Below are 22,242 nucleotides of genomic sequence, written 5' to 3'. Positions count from 1 at the left end.
TGGGTGGGTTCTGTCCCCACTGCTGCAAGTGTGTGGTTTACCCAGTGACTGTGGCTGGAAGCTCTGTGCCACTTCAGTTCACAGGGAGTTTGACAAACCATGTTTTCATTTTGACTCATGTGGGTTCCCAGCTCTCAAGTTTGATTCAGAGGAACTTGAAAGCTCAGAGTGAAACTTGGTCTGAGTGGCTCAATTTTGATTGACTGGGGGTGGGTGGGGGGATGTCATATCATGAGAAACTGTAAAGCTCTGCATGTACTCAGTCAATCCTAGAAAATGGAGCCCGAGAGGAGAAACAATTTATCAAAGTCTCAGTCCAGGTCCAACTCGAACATGGATCTGTTTTTAAGTACGTTCATAAATTTTTGCTTTGCTGAAGCTTGTTCGTCCCCTGGAAACCTGAGAGATTCCGAATGTCTAGTTGGGAAAACTGCCATTTCAATAAACCTCTTTGCAATCCAAGTTCCGGGCTGCAAAAATAATGGCCTGGCACAAAATTATAGTTGTTTCTTCAGGACGTTTTACTAAAATCAGAGATGCAGCATTTTTGCACAGCTCTTGAAAAGAGGGACTTGGATTCTCCACCGCCTTGTATTGTGTGTGGGCGTGGCCGCCAGTGCAAAGTGAGAGCAACACACTGCCCCAGCCACCATTAGAGACAGGGAAACACACTTTGCAGAGGAGCGAGTGAGCACACAGAGAGTCGGGCAGTGTAGAACCAACTCCTGGTTGGTATGTGGGTAGTTTTAACTCAGGATTTACATGAATAGCCTGATCGAAAGCCCAGTGAGAGGCTTTGCCTTGTCGTTGGCGGGCTTTGGCTCAGGCTCCAGAAGAGGGGGTGGCAAAAGACAAGCAGGTAAGAGTGATGGTCAGGGTTAGAAACATTGGCACGGATGTTAAGAGGCCAGCTTTAGGAGGCACACACGACCTCACAACCGCCTTACATTGCAGAGGGAATGCGTCCGATGCCGGGGCGAGTTGATGTCACTTGGCGTCGATGACCTATCGCCTTCTGCTGCCGACGCATCGGAGATTATGGAAGGCTGCCGTGAATGGCACGGACTCACTCTGACAGCTGGAAGGCAAGGAGCAGAGTTAGGGCTCAGTGGAATTAGAGTTTTCATCTCTGTGCTCTCCCTGCTTTAGCTCGGATGCTACACCATCCTCGGTCTGTGAATCTGGTTCTCTCTAGTGCTGTGTTTATACATGGACAGTCGCCGTCCGGGGCGCTGGATGAATGCTTTAGACCACCGCATAACGTCACAGAGCTGCTATCCTGCCTGTAACTTCTGGAGGGGCAGCTGCAGAGACAGAGAGGGTGCAATGGCTCAGATGCTGGACTAAAAACCTGCATTCAGGTCCCGGTTCTGCTGCAACTTAACTGCGTGAGCTTGGGCAAATCCCTATGTTTCTCTGTGCTTCTGTTCCCTATTTGTAAAGATCCTTAGTCTCCCTTCTTTATTTAGACCCTGACAGAACAAGGAGTAATGGTCTCAAGTTGTGGTGTAGGTTGGACATTAGGAAACTATTTCACTAGGAGGGTGGTGAAGCACTGGAATGGGTTACCTAGAATCACAGAATATCAGGGTTGGAAGGGACCTCAGGAGGTATCTAGTCCAACCTCCTGCTCAAAGCAGGACCAATCCCCAAATGCCCCCAGCAAGGATTGAACCACAACCCTGGGTTTAGCAGCCCAATGCTCAAACCACTGAGCTATCCCTCCCCCCGGTGATGGAATCACCATCCCTAAAGGTTTTTAAGGCCCGGCTTGACAAAGTCCTGGCTGGGATGATTTAGTGGGTGTTGGTCCTGCTTTGAGCAGGGGGTTGGACTAGATACCTCCTGAGGTCTCTTCCAACCCTGAGACTCTATGAGAATTAGTTAGATGGGTAACAGCTTGTGCCAAAGGGAGAAGCATCTTCATAATCCAAGCTAAATAACATAACGACTTTGTCTGGCCCCACATGGAATGCGGTTTGCTCAAAGGAACATGATCAGCTTAGTCTGGGCCCCATAGTTAGGTTTGGTAGGTAAAAGACAGAAAGGATGAATAGAAACATTAATAAATGTTTCAGGTTTTCTTGTTTCAGATCCAGACAGTCCCTGGCAATATTGTGAAGTCAAACCCTGGAGCACGGTGCTGTGGTGGGAGACTCAGAAACCGACCAGACTAATTTCATAGTCAAAGCTGAATGAATTTAATCTATCACTACTTTATGATGATATTTGTAAAGTGGGAAGATTAAATGAACATATTTAAAACCACACACTCTTGATATTGTCCTTTTAAAACAACTCACCCTAGAAGTTTGCAGGCTGGTCCAATTGGCCATACATAGTGTTCAAGCTCTAATATGGCTGCAAACATTGTTTGTGGGAATTTCTTACATTTCAGATGACGACACAGGCTGAGAAGTTACTGGTTTTCTCCCATCCTTCCTGCACGTGGTGGGGGCTCCCCAGGCTCGCCCAGTACCCAGAATGCTACTCAATAGTTTGAGATGATCGTGACCATCCCAATATTCACTTTCCTTGGTGAGTCCCTGAGCATGAAAGCCACCAAAATGAAGCTCTATTGTGCCGGACGACTCCAGCATGGGGCAATGGTTTGAGCACAGCACTGGCCGTGAGGACACCTCTATGCCATGCCTGCCTGCGACAGAGACGTGTACTGTGGCCATAGGCAAGTTCTTTAATGTTTGGGCTTCTGGTACCCCACTTGTAAAATGAGGAAAGGAATAGTCACTTCAATACATTAACATCTGCAAAGGGCTTTGAGATCCCCAGGTGAGCAGTGCTACAGAAGAGCAAAGATTGTTGTTGTGGTTAAAAGCGGGATCCTTGGGGCCCATCCAGGCCCAGGTATCGCTTATGCCTTGTGAGAAAGAAGGATAATCTCCTTTTGTTGAGAACACAACTTTAATCCAAATGGATCCCGAAGTGTTTCCTGAACACGCTGACGGGGGGTTTCAAAAGCAGCTAAGAGAGTAAAATACCTAATTCCGAATGGGAGCTGGGTGTCTAACTCCCTTGGGCTCCTTCAAAAATCTCCTGGAGTCAACCCACCACTGCAGGGCAGCCAGCTGTGGCCTTGAACGTGGCAGCTGTTTCACAGCACTGCAGGACAGGAAGCATGCTGTATGGAACCGAAATTGCAGGGGTGTGTGTGGATTTACAGAGGCAGACTGTAATCCCCCACAATAGCTGTGGGAAGGACATTGGGATACTACCGTGCGCTGCAACAGCAGCTCACGCGCTAGAGCAGTGTCACTCTAGCGTTTTGAGCCATTACTGGAGTATTTGTACTAAGGGCTGAGAAGAGGATACTCCTTGAACGCTGCATCCTTGTCCTGCAGACAGATGCCAGGTTATCTAGTGCTGCAGCGTTTCACTTTCTGCTGAGAGCGAGGGCAATCCTTGAACTGCCAGAGAATATTAGAAACCAGCAGCAGCCCATGAATGTGCAGTTCCACGCCTCAGGCGCCTGGAGCTAGCAGACTTGCTGGCTCCTGATCTCTCACGGCTTTGCACAGGGTCAGGCACGGCAGGGCGCAGGTGCCCTTCTGCTTGCAAAGAAATTCCGCTGCAGCGTGGTGCTCGCTGCTGACTTCTGAGCAAATGCATCCTCCTCCCTGAGCTGCCTTTGCAGGGCTTAAAGGAACGAGGTGCTGACACCTTGGAGATCGCCTCTCAGGAAAGGCTAGGAACTGCTGCTTCTCGAGGCCTGGGATTTGGCTACACCCAGCTGGGGTGCTGGGTAGGTTATTGGAACAGGGAGAGCACACAGGGTAGCTTAGAATTGAAAGGGAAGAGGGCAAAGCCTGCTTGGTGGCCTTGAAACAGCATCATGCGCTCAAGCAGGAGAGTACAGGCTCCAGGGAGGCCAATGCTTTCAGATGTGGCCGTTTCAAGCGAGGCAGCTACATCCATTTAGCCTGTACAGCTCTACGCGGCAGGGACTCTCTCTTACGATGCGTTTGTACAGTGCCTGGCACAAGGAGGGCCGGATCTCATCGGGGGCTTGAATGTGCTACCGCAGTACAGATAATAAAGAAAGATCCATTATTACTAGGTGCCTAAGCGCGTGCCCTGATTTCCAGAAGTGCTGAGCTCCCATTGACTTAGAAGCTGTGGCTGCTTGGAAAGTCAGGCCCCTTACTCAGATGGCCAACTCTGTGCCCCCCGGTTGGAAAACCCTGGCCCAAGTTCACAGCATGGAAGGCAGAGAGTGGGGAGATCCGTCTCCATTGACTCCGGCCTGCTGCTCTGAAGCGGAGTTGAAGCGGCTTCCTGAAAGGGGATTAGTTCAGCAGGCCGCCCAGCTGGCAGAGCCGACTTCATCAAGAATGCCGTCGTCTTAAAGGCAGACGAGATCACAGAGGTTTCCCAAAGGGGTTTGGGGCTGGCTTGGCACTCACCTTGCCGGTCTGCTGAATGCTGAGGGTGCGCATGGTAAAGGGTCTGCTGGCTCTGCCGGATAGCAGCCGTGAGCGGGAGATCTGCCTGCATCACCCACTCCTGATTCCCATTCAGCACGGTCTCGCCTGGCATGGCTAACGAGTGACGCTTGGGGACATCCTTGGTTAACGTGGCTAAGGACTGCTTGGCCTGATGGGATAAAAGAACAAAACACAGGACAATGAAACGCTTCTCTCAAGACAGCACTCGGATTGCAGTGCGTTCAAGTCACCCCTGTGCAGAGGGGCTAACACAACACCCGAGGGTCGGTTTCACACTCCAAGACGACAATATGATGTAGGTGCTGCTTTTAGGGTTAAATCCTCCCAAAAGACGTGGTTTCTTTTACCAAGGTTGAGAATTAACTCTTCTGGGGGGATCTGCGTGCTGCCAATGCTGCAACAATAGGATTTCAGAACGCAAGCAGCTACCATTTAGATCCGACTGAATGCAAAACAGAACATGCCCTTGTGGAGAGCTGGGATGCCAGCCCCGGCTTTCCTGCAGCCCCCAGGTAAGACTAAGCATAAGTGATTGAGCTGGGGTAGCATGGCCAGCTGAAGTCAAACCTAGTTGGTCATCGCAAAGAAAACAAAAACAGCACAACAAAGCGCTCGCGTGTGATTTACCTTCGACAGAAACCTGGACCAAAACCGGAAACAGCTGTTCCTGCAAATACAGGAGCCAGTGAGTTATCCAGTGAGCGGTGCCAGATTTCATGAAGAAAGGCAAAGGCACACAGAGAAAGTCAGCGGTTGGCTTTGGTTCAGATGTGTTAAACAGGCCTGTTTGTTCTTCTGCTGTTCCCGGTGGACTTGGCAGGCTCACAGGGACGCGTTCCCCCCTGTTCAATATTTTGCTTTTTTGAAAAATTAAAGAGAAGCATCTACAAAGTAAAAATAATTTGAAAATTCTCATTAAAGAGGTGCCCGTTGCTTGACTGTACCTTTTAATTAGCCAGCAGAGAATAGCTCCCATGAGTCACTTGATGTTTCGTAACTAGGAAAACACAGAATATTTCCACAGTTCTAGGCTGGCTGGGTTTTTTCCAGGCCCTCAAGGTGTCACTTATTAAAGGCCCAATCCTGCCTGTGATCCCTTTATGCCCGTGTGATGCCCTGTTGCCTTCCCTGGGACTCTGTGCAGGTGTCGAGGTAGGTCAGTGATCAGATTAAAGGATCAGGGTCTACACCAAGCCTGACTGTTGCATTAAATGATGTGGTGCCTTTGGTCGGACTTCAGAGGAACAAGGAGGGCATGGATTTGCTCCTAAGGTGCAAATGGAGCTGCTGGCAGCAACATGCCGTGCACACTCCTTTCTCTGCCCCGAGCCTTGCACTGGGTTTCTTTGGGTGTCCCCAAATGTTGCACTGCAGGACACGTGAGCCATGAACCCAGAGCCATGGGGCCCAATCCTGCTCTCAGTGGAGTCAGTGGGTGCAGGATCAGCTCCTATGTGCCTGAGCCAAAGCCTGCTGAAGTCAATGAGAGGCTTCCCTTTGATGGACTCTGGATCGTGTCCCTGGGGAGGAACCATTATTGGTAAGTGATTCGCTTTTTAAAAACCAAAGAGGAAGAAAAAAAACCCAATCAAATCGCGACTTACCAGTATTTTTTTGGGTAGCTTTGGAGCGAATACTCAACTTACCTATGCAATATTCCCACTGACTACAAGCAGGGAAAAGGCAGACTGTGTGATACAATATATTAAAAACAAAATCCAAACTCTCTTATGCATCCAATTCCCTCTCTCCCCTCGGCATCCTACCTAGTGCTTTGTCTAATCTGTTCCACCAAACTCCATTTAATGCTAAGAAAGTGACTCCCGAGTCCTGCTCTTAGGCTGCCACTACAGCAGCGAGGAGTCAACCAAACACACAGCACACACTGGATGTAAATATATGCATCGGTGAGTCTCGTATATGCCACGTCTCCAGTGTGTTTTGCTTTTGTGAAAGAGCCTAGGTAGAAGTGTTCCTGCAACAGTGTGTGGAATTTGCATATAAATACCGCACAACAGACCCCAGAAATAAAACATCCGTCCATCTGAAAGGCGATGGAACATTATGTACAATGGCCCAACTCAAAGAACATGCACAAATTGCCAACAGTGCTACTACAGTTTAGGACCTGTCCGCATTTCCATTATAAAACCTGATTTTCAAGGGTTTAGAAGTCAGCTAGGAAAAGGCACTCCAGGATACAGCTTGACCATGCACACAAGATCTCAGCCCATAAGCTGCTTTTATTTTTTAAAAGCAGATTTTCAACAAAATCCCTGGCTGAAAATGTTTAAAAGTGCTTTTCGACTGTCTAAACATGCGTTCTGATGAGCCTCCACGCTTACTGGGTCAAAGTCACTTCCACCTCACCTGGCTTGGTTGCAAGGAGAGAGAGAGAGAGTTTTCCTAACTCCCTGCAAGGCCACCCTAGGCACAGATCCCTCAAGGGGAGTCAGGAGCCCAAATATCTTTGAGGATCTGGGGCACGAGTCTCCAAGTTGGCCTCTTCCCTTTTCACACCTCACCTGCAAAGTTCTGTAGGTGGAACTCTGCCCTCCGCTAACGTGTTCAGATCCTGCTCGACTATCTTACATCTGCACAACCCCCTGCTGTTTTCCAGGGGGCTTTGGCGAGCTACTAAGTGAAATATCCCAGCACTGGATGTGTGCACAATCGCCACAAATGGCTGCAACACGGAAGACTCGGTTCGTTTCTCCAGATCTAAGGACAAGCATCTACATTCTTCAAGTGAGGAAACAAGGCACCGTTTGGACTGCGGAGGCAGTGATCAGATCACAAGCACACGGCTGGCTTAACGTCCAGTAAGCAAACGCCCCTGGATTACAGTCAGACTGGCAAGCTGACAGCGTGCTGCCAATAAGGCAAACATGAGGTATTAATGAGGTATTGGCCAGATCCTCCCCTGGTGCAAAATGGCGTAGCTCCGTTGAAGCCAACAGAGCTATGCTGGCGATTTTTATTAATATTTATTAATGTTTTAATAATTAACAAAAAAGAGAAATACTGTGAAAAGCAGAGCACCTTTAAAGCAATGCATCTCAAATCCTTATCCCTGGGAGTTAAACAGTTAAAAAAAACCAACCCACAACACACACATACAACTAGGATTGTTATCTAACAGATATCCTTGTCACACTGTGCTAGAAAAGTTGTAAGCTCCTTTTCAGAAACACTTGCCATAAACATTGGTTGCTGTGAATTCACCTGCATAACACCAAGGTTATTAAGCTTGATTACCCGTCACACACTATAAAATCTCTAGCTTTATTCCTTAAATATGAATTACTCTGGGCCCAGTCTTCCACCTTTACTCATGTTGATCTGCAGAGAAGGTGCCTTCCTTTGCAAATAACCCCCTTGCCGTCAATGGAGCTAACTGCAAGGTGCCACTCACTGTGATTCAACGTGACCAAATTCTGGCCTAAGATTAGAAACACTGAGGTGTATTCTATGGTCAAGTCCAAGAAAGATATATTTAGCTCTCAACAGACAGTCCAATAAAGGTAAGAGAAACGATCCCAGTGTCCTTTCCTGAGATCTGCTGTCTTTACCGTGAAGCACCCTCCTTTCTCAGCTAGGTGAGAAACCACAATATTCCTTCTCTCTGAGCTACCCAGGCTGCTTTCTGAAGACCACTGAGCCCCGGACAGGCTTTGAACACTAGGTGTCGCAGTGACTGTGCACTGTGAAATTATGCAGGGCAAGGTGAATCAACGCACAACACATTGTGATGTATCTATTTAATACCGGGGAATATTTCTAAACTGGGGGAAATTGACTGCATGTCCAGCTGTCATGTGTATTTTATGGCAGAAATTTGCTTTGAACAGTGAAAACATAGGAGGCAATTGACAACCAGCCTGCTTATGATTTCAGAGGCAAATGCTGAAGAATATGTAGGCATATATGGGCAGAGGCACGGGGGTGGGTGCATGGACACGTGCTTGGAGCGGTGAAGGAACTGGGTTATGGATACGCTTGCGTGTATGTGTATGAATAGATCCAGCACTGTACGTGTAAGTAAAGGGGCGTATGAACTTGTGTTCATATGAACGGTGGGGACGTGCGGGTACTTGTGATGTGGGTACGTGTCTGCACCTGTTTGATCATTCTAAGCCTTTTGGAGGCATCAGGCTCAGTGGTATTGGTGTAGATAGGCAGGGATGTCTGTGCTGGGAATGGGGACATCCTTATGTATTTCATGAAAGGAAACTGCACATCATACTGAAGCCTGCCAGTCTTACCAAACTCCCTTTCAACTCTGCCTTCTCTACTTAATTCATTGGCCAGACGGCACACAAGGAAGCTTACAGCTGAGCAGTCACAGATGTACAAGTAAGAAGGGTGCCTACTTTCAATGACATTCACCTTGGGCTTCCAGCACCATGTTGATCTGCAGAGAAGCCAGACAAAGAAGATGGTTTTGTTTTTGCTTTTCCTGGCAAGCTTTTGAAGGCAATTAGGGTCGATTTGTGGCAATCATATCTTTGGTCGGTGTTGCGAGCCCCTTAATAAAATGAGATCGTTTATCACCCAAGCAGGTAAACATTGATTTCAAGTGTGCGTCTGCAGCCTAGCCAGACTTTGCAGTGCGTGGGGAAAGTTGCAGGTTGTTCAACACCTGGGAAATAGAGTTTACGTTGCAGGTGGCTACAGCACGAAGGCAGCAAATAATGAGTGCTGGGGGAATCGCCAAGGGTTCTGGGATGACTGCAGAGGCAGGAACGCAGCTTCTACAAGCGTCTCCCGGGGTGGTTTGAAAGGCTGCCTGTCTAGGGTTGCTGGACCAGAAACATACGACCATCTGCTAAGGTGAAAGTGTCCAGCCGGGAGACATCCACTGGGCAGGGGCTGTCACAGCGAATCAGACCAAAAGCAAACCCTACAGAATTCATGGTAATGGCAGAGACTCTGGACTGGCTGAGGTTTTCTAGGGTACGTCTCCGCTGCAGCTTGGAGGTGCAATTCCCAGAGTGGTACCTGCACACACGCGAGCTAGCGCAGAGCTATGCTTGGGCTTGGATGCTCAAGGATCTCAGATAGCACGGTACTTGCGTGGCTCGCCTGAGCTGCTGCGGTCACGCTGCTCAGTGCGGCAAGGGATTGAGGTTGGATATTAGGAAAAACTCTCTTACTCTAAGGGTTGCTAAGCACTGGAACAGGCTTCCAAGGGAGGGTGTGGAACCCCCATCTTTGGGGGTTTTTAAGGGCAGGCTGGACAAACACCTGAGGGAGAGTCTACTTGGTCCTGCCTCAGAGCAGGCGGCTGGACTGGATGACCTCTCGAGGTCCCTTCCAGCCTCACATTTCTATGATTTTTAGCTAGCAGGTGAACATCTTCCTGAGCTGGGATTTACACCTCCCAGCTGCACTGTAGAGGTGCCCCAGCCGCACTCCAGCCTAAGCAAATGCCTCCCGCTACAGAGGCAGGAGGGAGGGCTCTCACCATGGCTAGCTCGGCTTCCAGTTCCTTCATTCTGTTGTCTTTCAGGTCCAGCTGGGAGCGAAGCGCGCTGGCGTGGTCTGTCGCCTCTTTGGCTTGCCGGCGTAGCTCCCACTTCTCTCGCTCCAGGAGATCCTTTTCTTTTGCAAGTGCTTTCACCGCATCCTCGCTCTCCTGCAAAGACACCAGGGCAAAGGCAGGGAATGAGAGACCAGGCACAGCTTGCTTCCCCAGGAAATCCATGCCGCGCAACACAGGGCAGCGTTTCATCCTGTATTAAAAACACTGGGCAAAATCATGACCACACTGGAGTCAATGGCAAAGCTCCTACTGACTTCAATGGGGCCAGGATTTCACCCCTCTTCACTAGCAGGATCTCTTCACTATTCCCATTTCATCTCTTCCTTACCTCCTCCTACCACAGCCTATAGCCAGGGTGAATAGGGAGGGTTGTAAGGAAGCTGCGGGTCTGTGTCGAGGGTAGTAAGTAGGGCAAGAAGCAACACACTGAAAAACTGAAGGGCAAACAAACAAAAGTAAGAGACAGTTTTCACCACCTGTGTCTCTTTGTCACGCTTTGGACTAGACCCCTCCTGGAGACCATCTGACCACGTGAGTGCCACCGACCAGGCCCATGGATCTCCACTGCAGCCCATGGGCCGAGGGTGGCCATAATGAAGTGCCAGCGTTTCACCAGAACGTGAGCACGGAAACGAACACTGGAGAGAAGCAAGGAGCTGGCTGCTCGAGATAGCCCTGGGGATTCTAATTCCCAGTGCCAAAGAACCTAAAGCGGAGGCAAGCCTGTTGGGAAGCCCAGCTGTCCTGAAAACGCACCGTCTTCTACTGTTGGACACAAGCCTGTGGTATCTCCTCCTGAATTACAGATTTAGTCTGTCCCCTGTGGATACAGTGATATGAGAACTGGCCTCATAGGAAACCCACTCCCTCTTTCATCACTTACAACAGAGCTTAATAAAAACGAAAGATTCCGTGTTTCTACAAGGAAACTCCCATTAAAAAAAAATACAGGTGGCAGCTACTTTGTGTGCAGCTTCGGTAGAGATACAGAAGTTTTCTGGGTTTTTAATCTGTCTGTCTTTGGGTTCTGCTCTCCTGCCTACCACTGTGATATCTGAGCACCTGCCACATGGAATTTGGTGGCAACAGTCTAGTCCCTAGTGGGCTTCAAGGAACCCTGGCTCTTCTCCTTTTCTGGGTTTGAGAGCTTTGTTGTGCTTCTGGAGATTAATCATACTCAGGCCTTCTCCAGCCCTTCTCACTCATAGATCTCAATGCCCTTTACAATGGTGGCTAAAGCACTATCATCTCTGTTTGACATGGGGGCAAACTGAGGCACAGTGGAGTCATGTGGTCCAGGACAGAGTCTGTGGCAGAGACAGGAACTGAATTGTAGTTTCCTGGGTGCCACTCTGGTTCCCTGACCACTGGACCACACAGTCTTCAGGTTCCTGCGCCAAGGAGATGACATCCTGGAGCCACCTGGGAGGAGATTGCTGGGTGGGAAATTACCTGGATACTAAAAGCACAGAAGCCAACTCACTTGCGTTGTCAAGGCCGTGCAGCACTGGGAGCCCAGCTGATGCAGAATGCCAGCTAACTAAGTTATTAGTTTGACGGTGGTCACGGCCCAGTGCAAACTAATGCAGTGAGGCGAAAGCAGCACGGATGTGATTGTGCTAATGGCAGCGTGCATCCCGCCGGCTGTATTTTTCACTTTTCAAGACTTTTTTTTTTTTTTTTTGGTAAAAGAGGACTGTAGACACCAGCTGCATTTGCGTGTTGGGTATTACTTTCTGCCAGGGATCCCTCCCCATGATGCTGCTTTAGTGATTAGCAGCTGCAGAAAAGTCCAGCTGTTTTGAGAGTCGGCTCCTCCAGGAACGGGTCGAGGGACATGCAGCTTGGTGCCACCTGTGCCCGTGCAGGGAAACAAATCACTGGGGGCCGATTTGACACCTCGCAGTCCAGGGGACAGTGCACAGCGTACTTTGCCCAATGGACAAAGGGGGAAGCAGAGACGGGAAGTGTGAAGCTAGAATGTCTTTCTCCCGGTGCTTCCTCGGTTACTTCCTTCTGCACAGCAGCTCAGCTGGAGAGAGGAGGAAAAGGTGGAGCCAAGATTGTGTCTGTTGTGTCTGCCCTTCGCCCCCTGCCCACACACCTGCATGGGAGGTGGGATCAGCAGCTCAGCACCAGCTGCTTCCCGAGACACCATGCAGGGCCTGGCAACATAGGTAGCCCATGGACAGGGACTGCTTACATCCCCTTACGTCACTGTGCATGTGGTCAAGCCCGAAGGCTGAGATTTGCAAAACTGCCTATGGGAAGTGGGTGCCTAAATGCTTCGGAGGCCCAGGGAATCTCAGACTAGGTGTCAGTACATGGGAGTGGTGGCTTATACCAAATAAGACCAGGCTGACATGCTCTGCAGCTAGTCTGATTGTTTTAAATTCTAGCCCTACTGAAAAACCTCAGTGCATCCCTCTCCTTTCCAGGACGGCTAAAGGGTCATTCAGAGAGCAGTTCCTGTTGTCATAGACAAATGAACATTTCAGTTTCTGCAAGGCCCAGCTCAGGAAAACACAACCCAACCCCCAACGTTGCATGTAATGAAGGCAGCAGTGTTCTCGCCTCACCAACAGCTTTGCATATATGTAGAATTCTAATGACCTCGGCCAAACGACGTCAGTCCTTCCACATACAGCACTGGAGCGAAGAGTGCTGAATTAACACGGGGGACACAAGGGAAGGGTATCAGCTTAAAACATCGGCAACGCCGTCCCTGCATCCTGCTTCCCACTGAAATCCCCTCCACGCTCCCATGTGTTCAGAGGTGTTATCAGAGCGAGGTCGAAGCCCTACATTTTTATAGAGAACAGCAGGCAGATGTTTTGCATCATTCGTCAACCACTGTGATGGAACATTGTTGGCTCTTCCCCATATTACAGATGAAACTGTTCTATCAACACCAGCCTGCAGCCTCTGCTGCCGAGAGTGTGGTTTCCCCGGCCATGCAGACAAGTGCTTTTTCCTGGGCAACTTGTTTGAAAGACATGCTGTTGTGAGAGTCTATAGCCTGATTTGAGCAACAGCACTCACAGAATAAGCAGATCCTCTCTGGTGATTAGGGAAAACGTGATCAAACCACCGCTAGCCACAATCATGTTCAGAAACACTGAGCACCCGCAACGCCCACTGACTCCAGCTTGAGGTTGAGTCTTGGATGCTCAACACTTCTGATAATCAAGCCTCGTTATTGCACCGTTTCCAGGCACACTGTAGACCATACCTAAGGGGCTTAGGTCACTGTTACAGACTATGGGTGCGGGTCCTCGAGACCAGGGTGGCAATGTCATTTCCTTTGAGGCTTGTGGAGAAGTGTTATGTGATACCCTGGGAGAACAAGCGCACGGAAGAGGCAGGATGCTTTTTCTCACACTCTTTGATCCTCTTCCATGAATACAAGAGATGACCTCAGAGTCACCCAGACCCCAGTTCATGGGTTATTTCATACACTAAGTTTCTCAGTGGTGAAAATATGCAGGCTGCCTGCCACAGAGTGGAAACGAGGACACGTCCTAAGCTTCTCTGCAAACACAGCCCCCAGGGAAGAATTGCCTCAGACTCCCATAAAGATCCTACCAGCAGATCTGGCTGAAGCAAGTGGAGGGGGTGCAGAAAACATAAAACCTCCAGCATTCTTGCAAGCAAATGACCAGCACACAGAGCCTCTCCCAACCTATGTGCCTTCCTCCATGCATTCCTCCCGCACGTGTCTTTGGGATTTTTTAAATTGCATTGATTTTCTCACACGAGCTGGAAAGAAAAATACAACTTTCTGCAAAAGCCAAAAGCTGGATTCGAGTGATCTTTGTTATGATACTTTAAAAATAGAAACTCTCTCTCTTTGCATGGAAAAAAGCCCAGAATAATTACAGATGTTTGAGTCCCATGGCTGTTTATTGGAGCGGACGGCTTTATGCAGCCTAATCAAAAGCAAAACAGGAAACTGTCTCTCTCTATATATCTATATCCTCTTGCAAACAGAGCAGAGATGCTGAAAACATTTCAGAGCAATGCTATTTATTCTTGAGCGACTTAGTCTAGAGTCACTGCAGTTTGTATGTTCTTTTAACAAGCTCTTAACTTTAAGGACAATTATAAAACCTGTCCTTGAAATAACCCGTTGTAAAGGTTCATCCCCTTGAGCAGAGAGAGAGCGAGAGAGCGCGCACCATATTGGTTCAATGATTTCTTCCAGTCCGATTTGTTACATGATATGGATGGAGCAATACTCTTAAATCAAACACTGCTAACTTTGCTCATTGACCTGACTTTTCCTGTATTTATGTATTTACTAGTGCTCCAGTTTCCACAGTTATATTGCCAGCTGCCTTACAATCTTTTATTTGCTCACTCACCTGAGAGACGTTTTTTTGATCAGGGAGTGAAATCTCTCTAGGTCTTTTCACTACCATCATTCATCACAGTAACGCGAGTAGATTTTGGACTTGATCTTGCGGCACTGAAGTGAATGGGACTTTTGCCATTGACTTCAATGGGGAGGATCAAAGAGTTTCTGTGTGGGCTGGTAATGTTTTCAGGACAATTTAGAAAGGCCAGTGCACATATTCAGTACAAGCCATTGCAGACTGCGGTACAGAGAGAGCCAATAGGACACCAGCCCCTTGCTTTGGATAGTGCAGATGTCATGGCTTTTAGAGCCTGATCCAGAGCCCACTGATACCAATTGAAAGGCTTCAGCATGTCCCCAGGATGTGAGAGAGATGGACCCTGCAGCCCCCGAGAGCGTGGGAAGATGGACTCTGTGGTGTGATACAGGCTGCTGGTGCAGATGGCACCCAAGTAAGTGCTCATGTACTCTGCAGATACAGTATCCTGCCACCCTAGTGTTACTAGCAACAGACTGCCTGCTCCCTGGGTATAGATTGCACCAACAACGGGGAGAGGGTGTGTGTGTAATGGCTGGTGGTGCGTTGGAGTTTGTGCATGCACAGACCACACCTCCTTACCCTTACATCCTGGGCAGTATGCAGCAGAGTGGCGTCTCTGAGGACTTTGAGGGTGGAATCCAGCTCACAGAGGACCATTTCCCACCCTGACCCCTCTCTGCCTGCGGGCTTTTTCTAGCAGGAACCTTTAGGCATGGCAGCCACATTTAAGAAATGTGCAATATTTTTGCATTTTGACAGCTCAAGTTTATCACTTACACTATGTTAAACAGCGATGTCTGGGCTAAAATGAAGCCACAGTATAACAACTAAAACAGAAGAACATCAGAATGGCCATTCTGGGTCAGACCAATGGTCCATCTAGCTCAGTGTCCTGTCTTTGACAGTGACCAGAGCTAGAGGCTTCAGAGGAAACGAACGCAACAGGGCAATTACTGAGTGATCCAGCCCGTCATCCAGTCTCAGCTTCTGGCAGTCAGAGGCTTACGGACACCTGGAACATGGGGTTGTGTCCCTAACCATCTTGACAAATAGCCATTGATGGACTTATCCTCCATGAGCTTATTGAATTGTTTTTATAACTCAATTATACTTGTGGCCTTCACAACATCCCATAGCAATGAGTCCACAGTTGACTGTGTGAAGAAGTCCTTCCCTAAGTTTGTTTTAAATCTGTCGCCTATTAATTTAATTGGGCGACCTCTGGTTCTCGTGTTATTTCTCCCTTCCCATAACACTTCCTTATTCACTTTCCCCACACCTTTCCTGATTTTATAGATCTCTATTATATCCTCCCTCAGTTGTCTCTTTTCTAATCTGAACAGTCCCAAGCTCTCCTTGTTGTTCCATACCCCTAATCATTTTTGTTGCCCTTCTCTGGTTTTTTTTGCCAATTCTAATATATCATTTTTGAGATAGGGTGCCCAGAACTACACACGGTGTTCAAGCTGTGGATGTCCCAGGGATTTATCTAGGGGCATTGTATTTTCTGTTTTATTTTTTCTCTCTTTCCCAATGGTTCCTAATATTCTGTTAGTTTTTCTTTCACTGCTGCTGCACAGTGAGCGGATGTTTTCAGAGAACTATCCACAAGGACTCCAAGATCTCTTTCTTGAGTGATAACAGCTCATTTAGACCCCATCATTTTGTAGGTGTACTTGGGATTATGATTTCCAATGTGCATTACATTGCACTTAACATTGAATTTCATCTGCCATTTTGTTGCCCAGTCACCCAGTTTTGTGAGATCCCTTTGTAGCTCTTTGCAGTCAGTTTTGGACTTAACTGTCTTGAGTAATTTTGTATCATTTGCAAACTTTGTCACCTCACTTTTTATCCCTTTCCCCTGATCATTTATGAAGATGTTAAACAGCACTGGTCTCAGTACAGGTCCTTGGAGGACCCCGCTATCTACCTCTCTAAACTGTGAAAATTGACTATGTAATCCTACCCTTTGTTTCCTATCTTTTAGCCAGTTACTGACCCATGAGAGGATCTTCTTTCTTATCCCATGACTGCTTGCTTTACTTAAGAGCCTTTGGCATAGGATCTTGTCAAAGGCTTTCTGAAAGTCCAAGAACATTATCATCAATTTTATCATCCTTGTCCACATGAATGTTGACACGTTCAAAGAATTCTAATAGATTGGTGAGGCATGATTTTCGTTTACAAAAGCAGTGTTGACTCTTCCCCAACATAGCATGTTCATCTGTGTCTGATAATTCTGGACAGGCTTTGCAGGAGCTTACTTTTCTGTGTTGCTCGTAGTTCCTGATGAAGTCACGTAGCTGTTCCTCCCGGCTCTCCAGCGTGGCATAGAGCTGTTGCATTTGGCTTACCAGGTCTGTCTTCTCTGCTTTCAAACGTTTTCGATCTGCCTTCATGGCTGCATGAAAGAACACAGTTACAGCTCAAGGTCATAGACAGGAAATGGGGCTCTTCTCTGCATTCAGAAAGTCACATCTCAATCTTTCCAAACACTCTGGGCTTATTTTAAACACAGGACAACTACAATTCTACAAAGGATTCTGAACTCCTGATTTTCCTGTAATAATTAGCGTGAATAGGAACCACCACGGATGCTCTGCCTAGTTAGCTGAATGATGCAAATGGAATCAGAGCCTGATCTATGCTAGGGATATCTGTAAATTCACCAGTCCATATCCATGTATTATGAATATCTCTTTCCACGGTTGGAAACTAAGGCCCTTATCCAGCAGAGAACTTAAGCACATGGCTAACCCAATTTATTTCAGTGAGCCTATTCATGTGCTTAGGACAAGGATGTGCTAAAGTGCTTTGATGGATTGTGGCCTAAATTGGATCTAAAAAAGAAAAGACCTGTGCTATTCTTAATCTAAAATGTTACCGGTCTACTACAGCCAAAATCAATGTTGTTTTCAATGCTCTAAGTTAAAAAAGAAACAGTGGTGTTGGTAGTGACCAATCCTACTAGATTTTAAGAACTGGTCTGATCATTTACAGTTCTGAAGTCTTTCAAATGTACCTGTCTGCCAGAAGAAAATGCCTTTATTTTTTAAGCATGAACTCAGTGCAATCCACACCGGATGGCAGGAAATTCCTCTACTGATTATGCCAAGTTTGCTTCTAGATTGGAGGTGGAACCATGCCAAGTTTACAGCTAACCCTAGAACCACAAGGAAGAATCCTGGTTTCAGTGAACTCAGTGGCAAAACTCCCACTGGCTTCACAGCGGGGCCAAGGTTTCACCCATAAAGTCTGAAGAGCTTTGGATCTGGCATTCCATCTCTCTGCCAACTTCAACTAAAGAAAATAACTAAGATCTGAAACGACAGTCCAGGGGCTAGGTTCTGATCTCATCTACGCTGGTGTCAATCCAGAGCAGTTCCACTGAACCCAATGTTGGTGTGATGCAGATCAGAATTTGGTCAGACCTTCCAAGCCCAATTCAACCTGAGCCAGCAGGGCAGCACTACCCGTTCGGATGGAATAATCACACCCGGCTGATTTTCAAATTCCAACTACAGAACAAAACCAGTGGGGTGGGGGAAAAAGCATCTGAGATTTTTCATCTCCAAAATTTCAGGCTACAGGCATTTCACAGCAGGCATGTTCCTGTGCTGGGCAGAGTGCTCCCTTCTGCTCGTTACTGCAAAAATAAGTCACCCATCGTGTTACATCATATCAAGCATCTTTCAAGGAGGAGGAGCAGGAGATATTTGGGGTGCCTGAGTGAAACAGAGTAAGAAACTGAGGAAGGGAGACCAAAGGGCAGGGAGGTTGACCCTAAATAAACAGGGTATTTCCTCCTTGCTCACAAACTAGTGTAAATTACAAACACCACAACACTGAGGCATGACAGTGTTTGTTATGGCTCTTAATCTTCCAAGTTACAATGCAGCAAACTGACGGGGAGTAGCAGAAAACAAGTGCTGACTTCTCACCAGTTCACTTCATTTCCCCAAGCCCAGCTCAGAGAAGTAGCGCTGTCCTAGTAGTGCTTCCTGGTGGGAAGAACGAAACACGTACGTCTGAGCTGGAATAGGAGAATCCTGGAGAAAGTACATTGCTTGGCTTGTTCCACGGATTACAGGTGGAAAGAGAAGTCAGGATCAGAGAGCAAACAGAAAGACACGCCATGATAAAGGGGGTTCTTGTGATACTTTCAGTCCAATCAGAAGTAGGAAGTGCCAGGAATCTCTCAAGAAAACTTGTGCCCATGAATCTTCTAGCCTAATATTGCAGAGCCAACGGTTCTGATAGTTCATATAAACATGCTCACCTTACAAGGCTCCCGACTGGCTCAAAGAATCTCAGGGTATGTCTACACTTGCCGGTGGATCGAAACTGCTGCAATCGATGCAGTGAGTGTCGATTTAGCGGGTCTAGTGAAGACAAGCTAAATCGATGGGTGAACACGCTCCCATTGATTTGTGTACTCCACCTCCCCGAGAAACGTAAGGGAAATCGACGGGAGACGCTCACCCATCGACACGGCGCAGTGTCGCCACTGCGGTAAGTGGATCTAACTACATCCACTTCAGTTACGTTACTCACATAACTGAAGTTGTGTAAGTTAGATCGATTTACCACGGTAGTGCAGATCAGGCCATAGTAATGTAGGGTTGGAAGAGATCTCAAAATCCATCCCCATCCCTCTGCACTGAAACAGGACCAAGTATACCTAGACATTTGTAGGGATTGAACCTGGGACTTCTGGATCTAAAAACATGAGCTGCTTCTGCTCAAGCGAATGAACCTGGTCTACAACACTGTGCTGTTACACTAGTTTCCAGGATCTTATTCAAACTGAACCTGGAACCTCTTTGTACCAATGGATGTTGGGCAAATTGCATTCTGCAACTTTATGAAATAATAAATTTTAAAAAAAGGGCCAGATTCTGTCCCCTTAGATATGTTAAAGTCACTTTATTCCCTTGCTTTCAATGAGATTATTTGCAGCACAAAATGCTAAACTAAGCATGAGCAAGAGCAACAAAAATGAGCCCTAAAAGGTTTTGATTTTCAAAACTTGTTACATTGAACTCTCCCCACTGATTTGAGTCCCCTACACAATTCCCATATTTTACTGGGGAGAAAATACCAGGTAATAGAGAAGAGAAAGGCAGAACAAGCACCAATGGCTGAAAGTTAAAGCCAGACAAATCCAAATGAGAAATCAGGCACACACTTGGAACAGTGAGGGTGATTAGTCATGGGAACAAAACTACCAAGGGAAGTGGTGGAGCTGCCATCTCTTGATGTCTTCAAAGCAAGACTGGATGCTTTTCTGGTTGATGCTTCAGCCACTGGGCTCGATAGAGGAGCAACGGGGTTAAATTCAATGGTCTTTATTATAGAGGAGATCAGACCAGATGACCTCATACGCCTTCTGGCCATAAAAATCAAAAAGTTTACATTACAAAAAAAACTGCAGCCATTTGAAATCATGTTGGCTTGAGAATGCGCACGGGGGGCGGGGAACGACAAAGAAAACATCAACACAACATTTTTGCTTTAGATTACATTAAAATCCATGTATTTTCTCTCTGTTTTCTAGATGCTCATTTGCAGTGGTGGAATTTTTTCGTCTTATAAATACTGTATGGAGCATATTAAAAACAAGGCCAAATAATGACACAATAAATCAGGGAATATTAGTTAATAAGCCAAACTGCCAGTAGTTTCCCCTCACTCCTCATCTGCACACATTTCTCCAATTCAGTTTCTGGCCAGGCTTGGTGTTGATGGCTGAAAGCAGCAATCAGTCCTCATCTTTTTATTCTTCTAATAATTACAAGCCTTGGTGATCTCTTCCAGGGCAGAACAGCTTCAGAGGTGGCTTGAGATGAGTCAGAGCTGGAATCTGAATCGAGCAAAGCTTGGGAGATGGTATGAGAGACCCATCTGTAGCTCATGCTGAGTGTGGAGGAGCCAGCTGTTGGCTTCTTGCATGAATTTTCACCATGCAATTCGTCTCCGCTCTCTGCCCTCCCTTCCAGAGAGCAACTTCAGTAAAGTAAAATCTCCATTTATATGTTATATAAAGGACAGGGATCCATTATTCTTATTAATAATTACTACATGTTCCATCTACATTGGTTATTATTTGCACCACTGTAGCACCCAGGAGCTCCAGTGAAGGACCAGGACCTCCTGGTGGTAGGTGCTCCACAAACACAGAACAAAAGGATGGTCCCTGCCCCAAAGACTCAAGTTGCAGAGTGGAAAATCAGGTTAACTTGAACAGCTTAATGGGACTAAATCGGGGGGCCCAGATAATCTTCATCCAAGAATATTAAAGGAACTGGCACATGAAATTGCAAGCCCGTTAGCAAGAATTTTTAATGAATCTGTAAACTCAGCATACGACTGGAGAATTGCTAACACAGTTCCTATTTTTAAGAAAGGAAAAAAAAAGTGATCCGGGTAACTACTGGCCTGTTAGATTGACATCTGTAGTATGCAAGGTCTTAGAAAATTTTTTGAAGGAGAAAGTAGTTAAGGACATCGAGGTCAATGGTAATTGGGACAAAATACAACATGGTTTTACAAAAGGTAGATTGTGCCAAACCAACCTGATCTCCTCCTTTGGGAAGGAAACAGATTTCTTAGACAAAGGAAACACAGTGGATCTAATTTACCTCTAGTTCAGTAAGGCATTTGATACGGTTCCACATGGGTAATTATTAGCTAAATTGGAAAAGATGGGGATCAATATGAAAACTGAAAGGTGGATAAGGAACTGGTTAAAGGGGGAGACTACAACGGGTTGTACTGAAAGGTGAACTGTCAGGCTGGAGGGAGGTTACTAGTGGAGTTCCTCAGGGATCGGTTTTGGGACCAATCTTATTTAATCTTTTTATTACTGATCTTGGCACAAAAAGTGGGAATGTGCTAACACAGAGAAGGACCGGGATATCATACAGGAAGATCTGGATGACCTTGCAAACTGGAGTAATAGTAATAGGATGAAATTTAATGGTGAAAAGTGCAAGGTCATGCATTTAGGGATTAACAACAAGAATTTTTATTATAAGCTGGGGACGCATCAGCTGAAAATAACAGGAGGAGGACATCGGAGTATTGGTTGATCATAGGATGACTATGAGCTGCCAATGTGATATGGCCATGAAAAAACAAATGCAGTCTTGGGATGCAACAGGCGAGGTATTTCCAGTAAAGATAAGGAGGTGTTAGTACCATTATACAAGGCACTGGTGACACCTCATCTGGAATACTGTGTGCAGTTCTGCTCTCTCATGTTTAAGAAGGATGAATTTAAACTGGAACAGGTTCAGAGACGGGCTATTAGGATGATCCGAGGAATGGAAAACCTGTCTTATGAAAGGAGACTGAAAGAGCTTGGCTTGTTTAGCCTAACCAAAAGAAGGCTGAGGGGAGATATGATTGCTCTCTACAAATATATCAGAGGGATAAATACCAGGGAGGGAGAGGAATTATTTAAGCTCAGTACCAATGTGGACACAAGAACAAATGGATACAAACTGGCCATCAAGAAGTTTAGACTTGAAATTAGATGAAGGTTTCTACCCATCAGAGGTGTGAAGTTCTGGAACAGCCTTCCAAGGGGAGCAATGGGGGCAAAAGACATATCTGGCTTCAAAACTAAGCTTGATACGTTTATGGAGGGGGTGGTATGATGGGATAGCCTAATTTTGGCAATTAATTGATCTTTGACTATTAGTGGTAAATATGCCCAATGGCCTGTGATGGGATGTTAGATGGGGTGGGATCTGAGTTACTATGGAGAATTCTTTCCTGGGTGCTGGCTGGTGAGTCTTGCCCACATGCTCAGGGTTTAACTGATCGCCAT

General features: G+C 46.9%; 1 protein-coding gene across 3 annotated transcripts in view; it reads right to left on the bottom strand.

Annotated features, from left to right (window-relative positions):
• KAZN (kazrin, periplakin interacting protein) overlaps positions 1 to 22,242 on the bottom strand; it is a 723,135-nt gene that overhangs the window by 60,745 nt on the left and 640,148 nt on the right. For all 3 annotated transcript variants that reach the window (XM_044996289.1, XM_044996291.1, XM_044996290.1), the window contains 4 exons: positions 16,673 to 16,809; positions 9,931 to 10,101; positions 4,422 to 4,611; positions 948 to 1,078 (listed from right to left, as the gene is read on the bottom strand). In XM_044996289.1, coding sequence (XP_044852224.1) covers positions 948 to 1,078; positions 4,422 to 4,611; positions 9,931 to 10,101; positions 16,673 to 16,809 — 629 coding nt within the window. The remainder of the gene's footprint in view (positions 1 to 947; positions 1,079 to 4,421; positions 4,612 to 9,930; positions 10,102 to 16,672; positions 16,810 to 22,242) is intronic.

This window comes from Mauremys mutica, chromosome 21 (genome assembly GCF_020497125.1).
Source record: "Mauremys mutica isolate MM-2020 ecotype Southern chromosome 21, ASM2049712v1, whole genome shotgun sequence".
NCBI lineage: Eukaryota > Metazoa > Chordata > Testudines > Geoemydidae > Mauremys > Mauremys mutica.
The sequence above is the reverse complement of the archived record's forward strand: the minus strand, read 5'-3'. Positions and strand labels throughout refer to the sequence as shown.